The 16,514-nt window shown below is 43.8% G+C and overlaps 1 protein-coding gene across 2 annotated transcripts in view; it reads left to right on the top strand.

Moving 5' to 3' along the window:
* The window catches only part of nos1apa (nitric oxide synthase 1 (neuronal) adaptor protein a), a 104,123-nt gene extending 89,220 nt beyond the window's left edge, over positions 1 to 14,903 (top strand). For both annotated transcript variants that reach the window (XM_076278626.1, XM_076278625.1), the window contains 2 exons: positions 5,904 to 6,213; positions 9,001 to 14,903. In XM_076278626.1, coding sequence (XP_076134741.1) covers positions 5,904 to 6,213; positions 9,001 to 9,652 — 962 coding nt within the window. In that variant the 3' untranslated portion in view covers positions 9,653 to 14,903. The remainder of the gene's footprint in view (positions 1 to 5,903; positions 6,214 to 9,000) is intronic.
* Positions 14,904 to 16,514: the final 1,611 nt, after the last annotated feature.

The following is a 16,514-nucleotide window of genomic DNA, read 5'->3' as shown; positions in this document are numbered from 1 at the left end:
CCTCTCCGCAGGCAGGCCCCACAGTCTCTGTCATTGAGAAGCACTTCATGGTGGTGGTTCAAGGATGGGCACTTGTGCATGGCTAATGTGTGTGGGCGGGGGGCACGCGGGCAGACGTCGGCATGCATTTTTGTCAGGGCAGGATTGATAAAGGGAAGAGTGACTCTAATCCCATTACGGCCTGTCGATGAGGCCGGCGCCGCTGACCCAACCCCGTGACCCCTCAGTGTAAAGCAGCCCTAAAGGAGAACACCCCCCTCCTCCGAATGTCAGGGGAGGTGCTTAGAGACCCCCAGCCGTACCCCCAACTCATCCCAACCCCACCCCGCGCACTGTAGTTTGTTAATGATTCATGTTGAAGGAGACCTGATGAAATATGTATATTTGACCCAGCTTCTAATCGACCTGTGCGTGTACTGGCCAGCTTTAGCGGCCTGCCCCACAGAGGAGGGAGAAAGTGGGTTATGGATTTCTATCCTCATCAAGTTTTTGTCCCCTTGTATGCATACATAGCTGATGCCATTTTCTTTTCAGATTTAAAATGTGAATATCTCCCTATACCATTCAGTGGTCTGTCCGATCTTTGACCATGGTATGTAGGTCCCACAAAGAAGATCTTTAAAGTACCCCAGTCCACTAGTTCTTAAATAACCTGGCAATATTGCTGTAAAGCAAGAGCGTTTAGTCTCATATTTAAACAAGGGTGATTATTCAGACAGGCCAGTTGCAATTATTTCACTTTTGTTTCTCATGGAAAGCTATAATTAAGCAATCAGCAGTGCAGTAATTTTTTCCAAGCCTCCCTGCACTTAATATGTCAAAGGCAATGGTACATGATTTGGCCTCCATTCATGCAGAAGACATCGTTGAGCAAGCCTAATGCATCGGGATGAAAGGATCATTTCATGACTCTTTTTTTTTTTTTTTTTTTTACTTTTTTTTTCTCTCTTGGCTGCTTTTTTCCCTTGTTGCTTTACATCAAAACACACAGTCTACCGCTTGGCAGCTTTGCCATCAAGAGAGGATTTTTAATTGTTTCTCAGTAATTGAAATATCTGTGGAGATGCCATTATGCAGACTAGGCTGCAGGCGGTGGAAGAGAGGTGGCCACCACGCAGTGCTGTAGACTTTTAAGAGCCTGTCTGCCTACCTGTGTGGAGTTGGAGGAGATTTTGATTGTACTCTGTTTGGTGTTGATGTGCGCCTGTTGAGAGCGTCTGGGTGAAATCATGTAAATCGGGGCGTGGGGGTTGGAAGGGGGTTGGAAAGCGGTGTTGCTCCGGCAGGGGGTTAGTGGGAGGGGGATAAAAATTAGGCCCACTGAGCAACCCTGCACAGCACATACTAGGCACGGAAGACCTGCTTTCTCTGGCTTTCTGACTCCTGAGCGGAGCTGACGGCATTCGGTGGACCGTGGCTGAATATGCTCGCGAGCGCAGCGGGAGTTTTTTTTTTTGGCTAACAAGATGTCCCACCGTGTTTGTTTGTTTTCTAACCCTCCCCTAAAAAACCCGGCTCTGTTCACATCCGTACCCTCTCCAAACATCCAGGTGCAGCGAGTCCCACTACGCATTGTGTTCCCCAAATCTGTTCGACACGCTACTGTGTTTATGGGATAAATGACCGTGTCTAAGCTGAAGTGGAAGTGCACTTATTCTGTACCTTGTCACTGATCTTGCTTTGGCTCAATAAACATTTCCTTTCTTACGCCTTCACTCTCTCTGTTCTTTCTTCTCCCCTTTACTTCTCCCATTCCCTGTTCCTAACTCTTTGACGTGTGCCCTCTTCCTTTTGCTTTCTCCCTCTACTCTCGCTGGGCTTTAGATCTCTGATGCTTTACCATAACGTGTCATTTCCTCCTCCTATAATAACTTAACTGTATTTGAAGTTAAATTGCCCTGAACGACACTCCACAGTGTGCTTTCCTGGGGTTTGCCCTCTGTAGTTAACCCCTCCCAGTGCCCCTGGCTTGGAATCGGGCCACACAACTCGTCTTGAACGTAAACACTGGAAGTCTGGGAGCGCGGCCGGCCCAGACTAAACTCCTTGTGCTCCCCGACGTCTTCCCCTTTGTGCTGTCAGACGTGGGGAGTGGCAGCTCATAAATTACCCCAGAATAGCTCTCCTGTTGTACACACACCAGCTGCCTGGCCCAGATTATTGAGGTGCAGGTATTTAGGAACAGACACACACAGACACACACACACACTCTCCGGAAAATCAAAGCCGAGTATTTTGTTGTGTGCGGCCGTCCACCCAACACGACAGGAAGGCTCAAAATGGCCTGGCACTGGTAGTCAGTATAGACTGCCAACAGAAAGGGGGGGGGGAAGAAAACAAATTAATCACCAGAAGCTGGACTATTTCAATGACGGCCCAAGTCCCGTTTCCTCCCGTGGCCAGTGTAGGAAACATCTGTGAAGTGGAGAGGAAAAACTGGTCTTTTGTTTATTGTTTGCAAATGCTGTAGTGATGCATTATTCACTTCAAGAATAAACACGCGGATCTGTCTGCTCTGTTAAGTGGAAGACTGCACAGCTTACTCACAGTGTCAGTGACTAACTCGAAGCAAGCTTCAGTCGCAGGGACAGACCTTTGAGACAGACCTTTGGGAGTCTGTGGTTGGTCAATTAGTTGTCAATTTGTATGTATGTGTATACAATCGTGATAAGCCATGAGACTGACTTAGTAAGAAAGAGACACCATGTCTGTGTGGTGGACCAGACTGTAATTTTTTGTTCAGATGTTGGGATCTGTAGTTTAGGATCTTCATTATTTATGAAGTATTTGTTTTTCCTCTCACATCCTCAATACCAATAGAGTGATCATTTTCTCTCAGAGTGAAATCAACACTAAATGAACTGAACTACTGGGGCAGGCATTCACTAACAGATGCAGTATCTCTTTGTTTGCTCAGCTAGTCTCCTGGGTGCACAGTGGCCTCCAGAGAGCTAACGATTATTAGTCCCCACCTCCTCATTACATGGAAAAAGCCCTCGGTCATTAGCAGGCATTCCCACAGAACATTAGCGAAGTCCTTGATATAGCCCTCTGCCCTCTAAGGGACTGGGTGGAGGGGGAAGTGTTTTCAAATTGTGTATTAATTAAAGAGGCGGAGAGACACTTTAGCGCATAAACCCTCTTCGCTCCATCACCCTCTCTCCTAGCAACAGCCCACAGATCTGACAGCCAGAGGAATCTTTTTACAGGCCTCTCCCAATCAAATATTATATATATATATACAGCGGGGAAAATAAATATTGAACACGTCAACATTTTTTTCAGTAAGTATACTTCCAGTGAGGCTATTTGCATGAAATTTTCACCAGACATTAGTATTAACTTAGGTAATCCACACATATAAAAAATCCAAACATTAATGTTCATAAGTAGAGTTATGAGTAAAAAAGTGGAATGCCACAGGAAAAAAGTATTGAACACGCCTACTGAAATTTCTTAAATACTTTGTGGAAAACCCTTTATTTGTAATGAGAGCTTCAAGGCATTTCCTCTATGACGAAACTAATCAGTCGCAGTATTCAGGTGTGATTTTGGCAAATTCTTTTAAACAGATAGTTTTTTAATATTGAAGATTCCAGGGGTCCCTCTTGTAAATCCTGATCTTTAGGTAACTTCCAAAACTTTTCAATTGGATTTAAGTCAGGGCCTGAATTTCCTTTCTCTGAAACCAATTGAGAGTTTCCTTTGCTGAATGCTTTGGATCATTGTCCTGCTGGAAGGTCTAGCCATGTCTCATCCTCATTGTTCTGGTGGATGGCAAGATTCTCCCAGAAAAAATGGCTCCATTCATCATTTCTTCAACTGTATGAAGTCTGCCAGTACCATGAGATGAAAAACAGCCCCACACCGTGATGCCTCCACCTCCAAACTTCACTGTTGGTATGGTATTTTTAGGGTGATGCACAGTGCCATTTCTTCTCCAAATATGGTGTGTAGTATGACATCCAAAGAGTTAAATTTTGCTCTCACCTGACCAGAATACATTCTCTTAGTATTTCATAGGCTTGTCCAAATGTTGTGTAGCAAACTTTCAATGAGCTTCGACATCTTTTTCTTCAGTAATAGAGTCATGTGGGGTGAGCGTGCATAGAGGCCATGGCAGTGGAGTGCATTACCTATGATTTTCTCTGTAACAACTGAACCTGCTGCCTCCAAGTCTTTCTGGAGTGGTCCTTGGCTCTTAGGCTACACTTCTGACTATCCTTCTGACTTCCTGGTCAGAAATCATGTGAGGAGATCCTGTGCATGGCCGATTGATGATGCAGTGATGTTCCTTCCACTTGCAGATAATGGCTCCAATACTGCTTACTTGATGATTCTGAAGTTTTGAAATGCATCTGTAACCAGTTCCATTGATATGTTTTGCAACAATAATGTTGCAAAGGTCTTGGAAGAGCTCTTTGCTTTTACCCATCATGACATGTTTCTTGTGTGACAACTTGGTAACGAAAAACCTTTTTATAGCTCTTGATGATGTACTAACCCAGCTTCCATTAATTTGCACAGATAGGAGGGATAATTACTCTCTATGTATAGATTCCAGCTCTTTCCTTGCCATTCCTTGCCTTTGTGTACAGTTTTTTCTTAGTGTGTTCAATACTTTTTCCCTGTGCCATTCCACGTTTTTACTCATAACTCTACTTAGGGACATTAATGTTTGGATTTTTTAATATGTGTGGATTACCTAAGTTAATACTAATGTCTGTAGAAAATTTCATGCGAATAGCCTCTCTGGAAGTATACTTACTGGAAAAAATGTTGACGTGTTCAATACTTATTTTCTCCGCTGTATATATATATATATGAGGAGCCCTACATTTCAGATAAGCAAACGGCAGGGGTTTAAAGTGTCATCGCTGCCTTCGCGCAGGATGGTGACGGGCTAATGAAGGTGCCTGTTCTCATGCCGACTCTGCTCTCCCTGTCACGCCGACGCACCGAGCAGACGCGTCTTGATCCGACAGGTTGTTTCAGAAGGCGTCTGCAGTCAGGTTACATCCATAAAGTCGAGGCTCCTTCGCGCACAGATATTTAACCTTCCCCAGTCTGTGTGGATGTCTGGGCTCTTCTGTAGAGATGCACCTTGCATGTTCACAGTCAGGGCTCCTCACGGGGGCATACAATACGTGGTTTCTAGAAAATTACACTCCGACTACTGATAAGGTATCCAGGAATGTGTGATGGTGAAGGTAAAGGGGTCCATTCCATATGTAAACAATCAACCTAATCTGGGAAAACCTCAGTGAAACACGCATAGACAATTATGTCTACCATACACAGCCCCCCCCCCCCACTGATGATTTGCAACCCATCCTAAGTGTTTTGAGCCTATATTCTGTATGCAAATGTGCACCTGCATAAGACTTGCTCTTTATGTCTCACTTATACGCCTGCCGAGCAATAATATTCTCCATGAGGTAAGATGCTCGAGTGCACCAGCCACCCCCTTTCTGCTTGAGAGTGTGTGATGTATATACCCCAGCAGCCTCATTGCCATTGTGCTCGTGCGTTTATTTGCATGTGTCATGTCCATCGCTTGCATTTCGATGTGTAGTGCAGCATTGTGCCTCTGCAGTACTGTATGTGTTGCGCTCTCTCTCTCTCTTTCTCTTCTCTCTCTCTCTTCTCTCTCTCTCAAAACTGGAAAGCCTAGAGCCAGATTTACCCCAAGGGTTTTGACCTTGATAGATTTACGGTCACTAATACCTTCTGTAAATCTGACTGCTAAGTTTCCTTAATTGGATCCCCCAAGATAATGTTTTGATGTATTGTAGAGCTCCCAGCTTTCAGATAATTTAAAGAGGATTTGTTCTCTGGAGGAGTACTTGTGGTTTCTCACTTGTTCTCACATCATCTGATTGATCCTCTCTGTCCCTATACAGTTGACCAAAGCATGTTTGAGAACTCCACGGTGGCCCAGCAGAAGCCTCCAAGCTCCAGGTCCTCTGGCCGCCGCTCAGTGGGCAGTATGTCCAGCCCATCCAGCGCCCTGGGCGATGGCTCTGGGCTCGCAGGGCAGAGGACTGGCAGCAGCCAGCATCTGAAGAATGCCCTCAATCTGGGCAAGGCCGTGGGGGCGAAGGTCAACGACCTCCTGCGACGCAAGGACCCCAACAGCCTTGGAGACGTTGGGGTGACAGAGGTGAACAAGAACGTGGGAGTGGTGTGGTCTCATAGCGGCGTTAGCAACAGGTAAACTAACCAAGACAAGAAGTTATTTTTGTTGTGGTGGTTGATATCAAAACACATTTTACATATTTCTAACTATTCGACAGTGATGTAAATAAACTGGAGAAATAGTTTGTTATAAGGCTGTCCAACAGGATCCTGTTCGTCTTGTCAACAACCAGTGGAGTATAGGTTATCTTTCACACATATCTTTCAAACACGGTTTGAGAGAGGACAGTCAAATATGTGGGAAACACAAAACAAAAGATAGAATAAATGACACACAAAATAATAATAATATAAAAACATAAATAAAAGCTCATAGATGCACTAAAAATGGCAACCTCTCCTACTTTTACAAACATGTTGCCCCTACATTTAATTGAATTCATTGCAATCTCTGCCAAACACAACATTCTCCTTTTTCTCTGTCGTAACCATAGTAGCAGCAACATTCTCCAGTGCGTTCTGATAACGAGCAGCAATCCATCTTTGTGTAAACAGTGCTCCGTCTGCCCTGTCTGTGTGTTTGGTGTTTAGCCCAAACTGCCTTATCTCCATTAGAAAATCGCATCTCTCTCCTCTGCTCTGCTTTTCAGAATGCCATGACTGGCGCTTACACATGACTTGATTATGAGTGACAAACCAGTTTGTGGATAAGCCACCGGCATGGCTATTGGAATTCACTATTGTGGAATACATTCAAATTGCTCACCACAAATAAGTTTATGAGGAAAGGCAGTTCACATTCCTGCTCATTCCACATAGATTTTATTTCAATAGGATTTATGGATATTCCACATGCATGTATACTATTGTAGCATGCGCAGTATGCACTGTATTTAGAAACCACCATTTTCCCCCAATCTGCTAACCCACAGTTGGAAAGATGAGAACCTTTCTTGGTCACAATTTCAAAGTCAATGGCTAGAAATGACAGCAATTGGAGCTTTTAACATGTTCCCCCTGCTTCAGTGCCGTTCAATAGTCACTGACTTTTGTAATGGTGTGGATATATGCGCTTCTCAAATCTACACGTCCACAATAAACAATAGCTAGCTTTAATGATTTGCAGGACATATTTTGGTAGATGAAGAATGTGATGGCTGACACTTGGCCCATTACAGACTTAATTCCTCCCCACACACCTGAAATATGAGCGGCGGAGGTTGCCAGACGAAATGTAGTTTATGATCATCAGAGAAATCAATCAGACAGTCAGGATATTTTTAAAACCCAGCTGTAAATGGCACACATTGTAGTCATGGATCTCTATTCATCACCGAGAGAGAGTGTTTGTCATTGCCATGGAGACTTGAAGACGTGTATCGCGTGGGAAAGCTGGGCGCTCTCAAAACAGACTGCCGTGCCGCCCAGACATTCCAACAGCCACAAGGACGAGCTGACCTTTTGGGAAATAAACTGGAGTTTTACTGGTTTATTAGAGGTTACACTCCTCCTAAGCCCATCAGAGACTCTTTGCCCCCCCCCCCCCCCCCCCCCCCCACACGTTGGCTGAGTACAAACATGGTGTTCTTTCTAGTTGCCTAGCCATCAGTCATGTTTGTCATCCTGTCATCTTTGCGTCGCTTGTCAACTGTCATTTCAAACAGGCTGGAGATTTAGTCAGTTCATAGTTAGTTCACACTGCACATACTCTACTAGTATATTGCCCTTACTTAGAACATTTACATCAACCAGCAGCACTTTAACATGTTATTATAGACATATTGCCCAGTTATAAACTGGGCCTATCTCTTTAGTCTCCAGAGGATTTCAAATATACTTTCAAATGTACTGAATGCACTCTGAAATAATCACCTGAGGCTCTGGCAGTGCAGTTAATTAACCCCTTCCTGGCAACCCCTGGCCCTCGGGTTACTCTTTATAGGAGAGTGCCAGAGACCTCCCGTGCCCGAGCCCCCCTGTCTGTCATTTCCCGTATAGAACTGCACCCTGAGCCGCATCTGAAGTGCACTCTCATCAGGGGCCATGGGGCTGCCAGCAGCTCATCCTGGTTCTCCTTCAGCTCTGAAGGTGATGGAGTGTGCCAGCAGCCCCGGCTGTCTCTGACAACACTTATCATACAGCCCATACACAACCCCACTGACGTCCACCAACAATCCAATCCCTTCACTTCACCCTTCTGGTCTCCTTCTCTCTCTATCTCTCTCTCTCTCCTACATGCCTTTAGTTTCCACCACTAAAGAAAAACATTTCATTAAATGTTTGGCCTGGATATTTCAGGAGAGATCGCCTGATGCATTTTCTTCATTAACCCTTAAAGGAGTACCGTCACACCAGTGTGACGGGAATGTTGAGAAATGAACGTTCTAAAGAATATCTGGGTTCATTGAATTCAACATAGAATTTTAGAACCTTCAATTGTTGCGGAACTTAGAACGTTCAAAAACCTACACCTTTAAGGGTGTGGGAGGAATAATGCACGGGTGTATTTTTTTTCTCTTTGCTTTATTGCTCTCGTCTGTGCTTCCACAGAAAGTCACAGAGGTCTCTTTTATGATGTATAACAATGCAAAGGCCGAGTTTGGGTTGCCATTGTCCATTACAGACACTTGTTACAAAATTGAATACAATAGTTTAGATGCCTTTAAGTCAGATTAATATGTATTATATTTCATCTGCACATCTGATTAATAATCAGGAATCATTAACCACAGGCTTGCCTATGAAACTTTGCTGAAGTTGATGATGGCTCCCAGAGTAAACACTGGATGATGCCAAGTGTATCTATTAAAAGTGTGACATCTGGTAGATCTGAAGCGCTCTCTGTCTCTGTCTCTCTGGCAGTCACGCTTCCTTTGATGGCTTTCCTCGGCTGGACCCTCCTCCGCCCACGGGGAAGAAGCGTGTGCCGCGGGCCCTGAAAACCACTCAGGACATGATGATCTCCTCTGACCCCGTGGTGGCCTCTCCCGAGGCCTCCGACTCGTCCTTCTTGTCCTCCCCGGAAAAGACGCCTCTCATCGGCAAAGGGAAGGAGGGACCCGAGCGGCCATCAGGAGACACCCAGGATGACTCGGGGAGCGAGTCGGAGAAAATGTCCCTGGGGCTCTCCTACGCTCTGGATGGGGAGATGAAACGTGGGGAGCAGCAGACCGAGGAGAGAAGATCTAGCCGAGTCACCGACCTGGATGCACTGATGGCAGAAGAAGGGATGGAGGAGGTGAAGAAAGCGGAGGATGGGGAGGACGAGGACCAGTCCCAGATCCAGCTCTCCGTCCCGGACCTCATCCACAAGGACACCCTGGAGCCCAAGCAGAAGCTGGCCGGCTCGGAGACGCGGCTGGCCTCCACGCCCTGCCCTGGCAAAGGCAACTACCGGATCAGCGTCGGCGAGGAGCTGCTGGAGAATGGCTCGGTGGACTACGGCACGCCAAGGAAGAGATCGCCCAGCATGGAGAACGAGGAGCCACACCCTGACCTGCTCTCTTTCGAGTAGACACACACACACACACACACACACACACACACACACACACACACACACACACACACCTTTGGCTCAACTGGGGAAGGGGCACTGTCGGGGCCAGTCATCTAACCTGAACATGCTGAAACAGATAATCCTAAAGACATTGTAGCACTCAACTAAGAATGGATGTAGTCACGACATTTAAAAATACCATATCTAAGCTGTTTGAACATGATGTATTGGGGATTTGTAGTTGACCCAGGTGAGAAGCAGGGTTGCGCTTGGCATTTATACACTTCCTTGTAAATGTCACCGAAGCAGCAGGTCTCTGTTCAGGGACTTGATGACTTCCTAAGGGGACTGTACCAAAGTGGCAGACCGTGGCATCCCAATGTTAGCATGTCGGCGTCTCCAGAATATTCTTTCCATTGAGTTTTAGTACAGAGTTTTAATCATGATGAACTGTTTCACAGTACTGAAGGAAACTGGATTTGTTAGTGTTTGTGTAAAATTATGTACACAAATTTGGGTAAATGCCCTTAGAATTTTTTAGCTAAGAAAGTAGACTTTTTAAAAAATAGAAAAATTGTTTATTTTAACTGACAGACAAACCAAAGTTAAAACTGTGTTCCATGGTCGTAATATATTTTAATACCTAAGTGTTAATAATTTTTACATTTTGATACTGTTTGATGTTTGTTTGTTTGTCCTTGTCAGTCAATCATGTCTACTGGTCTTCCATTCACCACAGACACAAATGTACCTCTTATCTCTCAGAAAGCAACCTTTATGACCTTAACAGAATAGACACATTGTATCATAGAAATGCAGTCACTGGAACACTAAAATGGGGTCATATCTGTCATGGCTGCAGTGCTAATATAAACACAGATCTCTGAGCATCCTTAATGCACCCGAAGGACTCGAACCACTGATGCGACTCTTCTCCCAGCAGGTCTGAGAATGAGAAAAATGTCAGCCTGCTGCGAGTGCAGAGAAAGGCTTCTTTGTCTTTGAGGTTCAGGGACACAGCTCCCATTCCACCAGCCTGCTAATGGTGACTGTGGCCATGTTGCCTTGCGTCTTTAATTACTGAGCGATGGCTGGAACTCCAGGTGATGAAGTGAGCGTATTACCACCCCACTTTGGCTGCCGTGGAGATTTACGGAGCAGATTGAAATGGGCCCCTCTGACTCAATTAGAAGCGCCGGCACCACTGCGCCTTAATGGCCTTTTGCATATGAATATGGATGTTCAGGGCACTCACTCCGGAGTTAGAGTTAGCCAGTGCATTAGGTGCAGGGTTTGCACAGTGGCGGAAGGTTTTGTCACGTCAAGGTCGGGCCAGAGGCTCCTTGGAGCAGCCTTATAACAAGGTGTCCGTCAGCGCCGAGGTATGAGCACGGCCTTGGAGGGGGAAAAATCCCCGGAATGTTCTAACTTTCCACTAATCCAGCCGCCATCCTGTTGTTTGTGCAAAGTCTCCCTTCTGCTCATATGACTGTGGCCCGGTGCTGCTGCTGCGCTGTGGGAACTCCTGCTCTGCAGTAAACCCACTGAGGGAGACTGACTGCCTTAGAAAAGTCACAGAGGTTGTGTGGTGTGCTGTCATGATGTACAAACCTACATAACTCCCCCCTCATGGCATAATGCCTTGTGAGCATAACTTGGGACCTGCCTTATGTCAGAAAAGTATCAGTGGAACAGTCTAAAATACAGATGCTTTTTGGATGCCTCAGCTGTCCACTCTAACACTTCTCCTTAGACACACTTCAGAGCTGTTTCTGTGCTCCATTGTGTTCAAAGAATAGAATTAACTTACACTAAACCAACAATATGAGCTCAAAGTCTAAACACTACTTGAAGAGGATAACCACTTATGAAATGACTGATAAAGAAAAGGCCGCCCTTAGACCTGCTATGAGTATTTTAGTCCTAGCTACATGTAGGCTTTTTAACTGTGGCTGCACATTGCACCGATAATGATGTCTGAACTCTGCACCATATTGCTGATCCAGCTGACATGAAGGAATAATGGAATGGACCAGTGGTGCATAAAATAATCAGTTACCAAGACTGGGAATGTGGAACATGGAATGTGGAAATGAACATTTTAATGTATTCAGATTTATATTTTAATTACCACTTGATTGACATAGATTATTCTATACTAATGCCTAACTATGAAAAGCAATAATCAAGTAATTAATTCTGTAAACCGGCTGTTTCTTAATGGTGTGTAATTGGTTTGGTTTATGTGGTCGGAAAACATTTCTGTATGTTGAAATATGATGGATGTTTTCATCAGTACTTTAAGAGGAACACTAATGGAAGGTGGGGAGGTCTGAAGACGTTTTCACAAAAGTGATGTATTACTTCATTAGTAATGACCACTCAGTTGGTATTGGGTCATAAAATGTAAAGTAAAGTACTTTTACTGAATGCTGATGCCTTTCAAAAGAAATACTACTCTGTATATTTGGGGGGGATGGGTTTATAATTCATTTTATCAAAACATTGAGATATATTAGTACTTTTAGAGAATGTTTTAGGGAAAAAAGAAATCTTTATAGATTATAGACTGTAATTTTTTGTTGTCTTATCATGATTGAGTTATATATGTGTAATGACTTGTAAATTGTTAATTATCTATGGTCTGATGAATTTCAATGCCATGGTTCAATGAAGGAAAGAAATGAGTTTAGGCACTGTGATGTACTTGTGAAGGCTTTGAAGAGAAGTCAGTGTTAGTCTCATTTTCCCCCTCAGGCTGATCTGTGCACTGCCATTCTATTGTATGAGGGAGGCTGAACCATCATAATGCTGCATTAAGCCCACCGCATACGGCGGGCGATACAACAAACGCAATGCGATGGCGACGCGATCACCCATCGATTCAGTGACCAGACAACTGTTTTATGATGTATCAAAATCGCCCTGAAAAATAGAAAAGGGTCGAGCGACGACGACGGTCGTTCCAGATTCACTTCAATAGATTCTATTCCATTTTGCTGGTCGCCTGCCATAAATTGTTGTTGCGTCGCCGGCCGTGTGTGTAGGCCTTTAGTCTACAAAATGTCCATCTTAAACCTATGTTCATTAGAATTTGAATGTAATGGCGAACATGTTTCTATTCCTTAGTTAACTGTTAGTTGATAATCCTCCCACTTCCTTGAAAACAACCTTCTGTGTGCCTTTCAATTGCCATGTGGAAGTTGTGACAAAGATGGTTTATTTCAGGAATGGCCCAAAACAAGACTTGCATTTGACATTTAGATGAAATAATGTGTGTAAATAGTAGGATGCCACTCTAGTCTAAATCTACTTGCTACCTAAGCGCTGAAGTGGAGGAGAAATGTCTCAGTAATGTTGTCACTGTATATACACAAAGCATGGTGTCTAGTTTACCTAGACCAAAGATTTTTAAGTCATATTTGACATCTATATTTGAGCATGCCAGCTCACTTCTTGGGCTGAAGTGGAGGTATGAAGAGAGAAATTTGGTGAAACTCATCAATTTCCTCCTTAAGATTCTCTCCTCTCCCAAAGGCCTCTCTCCTCAGCAGTGTAGTCAGTCAAGTGCAGATCTCAAGCAGAAAAACTGGAAAAATTGTAGCGATAGCAAAAATGGAATATGCTACTTAACTGTAAGTTGGTCTGAAAACCCCTGAGGGCTTTTTTGCTGGCTGGATTCGCTGTGGTTCATTCAGCCGAGTTGTGCGGGTTTTGAATAATTGCTGCTTCCACTGGAAGACTGGAATGTGTGTCAAGCCACGTGATGAAGTCTGATAAAGTTGGTGTGAATGAGGTGTATGAGATTACAGAGGAGGAGCGGAGCCAGTTTGAGGAAAGCGAGACAGATAGTCTTATGAAGACACAGACAGCCTTCATTGTCAAGATAACATATGGCACATGTGTAGACGTTACAACAGTTTTATGAGTTATGGCATTGTAGAGGAATGGATTAGCCTGGCTAGCACCAGACCTCTTCTCAAATCTCAATTGAGATTGAAAATGGGTCTGGGGACCTTTCATTCATCTCCAAGATCCAAGGGGCGTAACCAGCAGTGAAATTAAACTGAAATTGGGACATTGAACTCTTGCCAAAGTACAGAAAACAGCAATTCCAAATAATATACACATCCATATAGTTTTAACACTGACACAACCAACGCAGCCATTGGTTGTGTTGAACAGCACGGCTAACTGTACACCTGTCTGTCTTCATATAAACCCCGCCCCATGCCAGATAAGTGAATATGATGGGTTCCCAGGTTTTTTGTGATTTGGAAATCGGCTTCAATGGGAAGGTCTCCAAATGGACCTGCAGAACAAATTCAAATTTGCTAACTGGTTCATCTGGATTCACCCAGGCTAGAATTGTTTGCTACTTTAACTGGAACTTCAGCTCTAGGCTCTTCAATGATTTGATTATTTTCCTGTTTAGTTTGGGCATAGCCTGTGTTTCATTACTTTTTTCTCCCACACAAATAACCATGGCAACTAGTGTCTGTCTGATTAGTGTCGGAGATGCTTCCTGTTTAGCTGGTGCTTGTTTGGATGGGCATCCAGGTCCCTGTTGAGTCTGAGAGATCTACAGAGGACTGAGTGACAGCTTGTGGCATTGTCTGCCAGCCACCTCTGTCACAACAAACAAGACTTGGGTATTTGTACTCGTGGCAGGCATAGCCCAGCAGAAAATGTCCGTCATTTTGTTCATGTTTTACGCTGAACCCAGAGAGCACTGAGTGGGGTCATTCATTTCATGAGCATATGAATGGAATGCATCGCAAATATAGTGTTGCCAGCCTGCTGAAGATGGAAGCTCTTTGTGCTATGATGCCCTCCAACACAAACATGCCTCAATGTCAACTTACATTAGCATTTACTTACCTAGAAAAGGCCCTCCTCTCCCGTAAAAGGATGAAATGTATTGTGATGATAGTCGGTATGTCCTGTTTTGAAGAGAAGAGAGGTTTCCTTGTTTTAACTTTTTCTCATGACGTGCTTTTCATGTAACATGTAGGTGACACTTCATTAACAGTTTTGTGCTGTCCCTGGAAATATTGTGACCAAAATCAGTAGATGCCTCTGATGCACAAGCCATTTTTATCAGTGCAATGTTTTCATGATTCTTTTCAACTCAGTCTGGTGATGAATGAATGAGGATGCCATGGTAAAGATGAACAAACAAATGGGCAGAAAAGAGGGTTCAAGTCGTACTGTAAATGTATCTGTACAAGGGAATCTGTGATTTAATAAAGGCAACATGACAAGCCTGTTTTGTTTTTCATTTCACTGAGAATACAGTGTCAGCAGCTTTATCATGTTGGTGGGATCTGGCGGGATATAGCACACCAGAAGTAATGCCAATGTCATGTAGAACCGCTTGGCAAGAAGAATTGTTGGCGTGACATTTTTGACAGTTCTGATCTCGGAGCGAGAGTGTGGGTGTGTATTGATGTGTCTGCAATAACTAGATTGTGCGGGGGCTTGCAGCCATTTGTATTTTTTATTTAGGTCAATCAGAAGAGCTGCCATGTAGGTACACAAAGTTGTACTTGTTTGCAAGTACTTTTTTGCAAAAGACATAGCTGGTACAATTGTCGACAACTAATTGCTTCCTGTTTGCGCTCCTTTTTGATTCACAGATCAATTAGGCCTCTTGTTTTCTTGCACCGAGGCAGTTGCTCACTTTAATCAATTCACTTAATTTCCAACAAATCAGTACAGGATATCACTATTGTGAACAGTCACAATTGAAGAAAAAAGATCAGATGGAGTATTCCATATCTACCTAATCATCATGTATCTTCTTCAGATTGCTATCATGATTTCTAACATCAGTATGATTTTGTGTGAATGTATGTTTTATTCAGGAAATGTTCTCTTCTCTCAACCATGGAATCATACTTAATGCATAGATGGATGATCAAGTAGAAAGAGTTAGCAGCATGGATACTCTCCTTTTATTTGAATTATAAATGTGCTGGGAAGCTTGTCTTAAAGGATTTAATACTTACACTCACCTAATGAGGGCATTCACATTTGAAACCCTGAAGGAACATGGATGTCAGAGAGACATGAAAGTCATATTTGTCACTGTCATATTAGCAATAAAGTAAGCTGGAGATGGAGGAAACTCATTTACCATTCTGTTTTAAGACCAGCATGATTTAGATCAGTGTGACATTTAATGACCTGAGACGGCAATTGAGTTGAACTCACGTGAGATGTGGAAGATGGCGTATGATCTATATTTAATTCCTTTTTTTTTTCTTGTAAATGGAGCGGTATTGATAATATGTCATCATCAGTATGATCTCTGTCCTCAAAAAGTCACATCAGTTGCTCCCCATATTCCTCCATCCATTCACTAATGGAGCTACTGTATATTGCTGGGTCTGGCTACTCAAAACATGGCACCCATTACCCACATTCCATCCACTTTATGGGAGAAAACAATAACTTATGGTATTTAATCACATTCACTGAAAGGCACATATAAAATGTGTGTTTCATAGGAAGGATCAATTTGTCAAGGCCCAACTGGCAAACTGCAAGTTAAAAGCACTGTTCAATATTCTTCTTTTCACCTCCTCAGATGTGAAACAAGAATTCCACTGAACTGGTTATTTGAAGTCATGTCAGCAGCACACATTGTTAGGCTGTCAAGGTTTGTGTATAGGGTATAGATGTCATCTAGCATGTCGGCTCCATGCATGGTGTGGTGTCTGTGACATGCCTTCCACGTGTGTGCTTTGCAGATTACACAACCCATGCATTTGACTCTTTGCACTCTTCGCCCTTCCGTATGTGCACACATGATCTCCCACTATCTCTGCATCTTTATCCACAATCCTGGAGTTGGGTGGATTTACGTCGAGTG

Source organism: Alosa pseudoharengus, unplaced genomic scaffold (genome assembly GCF_046254945.1).
Source record: "Alosa pseudoharengus isolate Yale_2024_CS ecotype anadromous, Long Island Sound unplaced genomic scaffold, YU_APseudo_1.1 YU_APseudo_1.1_scf_11, whole genome shotgun sequence".
Lineage (NCBI taxonomy): Eukaryota > Metazoa > Chordata > Actinopteri > Clupeiformes > Clupeidae > Alosa > Alosa pseudoharengus.
The sequence above is the reverse complement of the archived record's forward strand: the minus strand, read 5'-3'. Positions and strand labels throughout refer to the sequence as shown.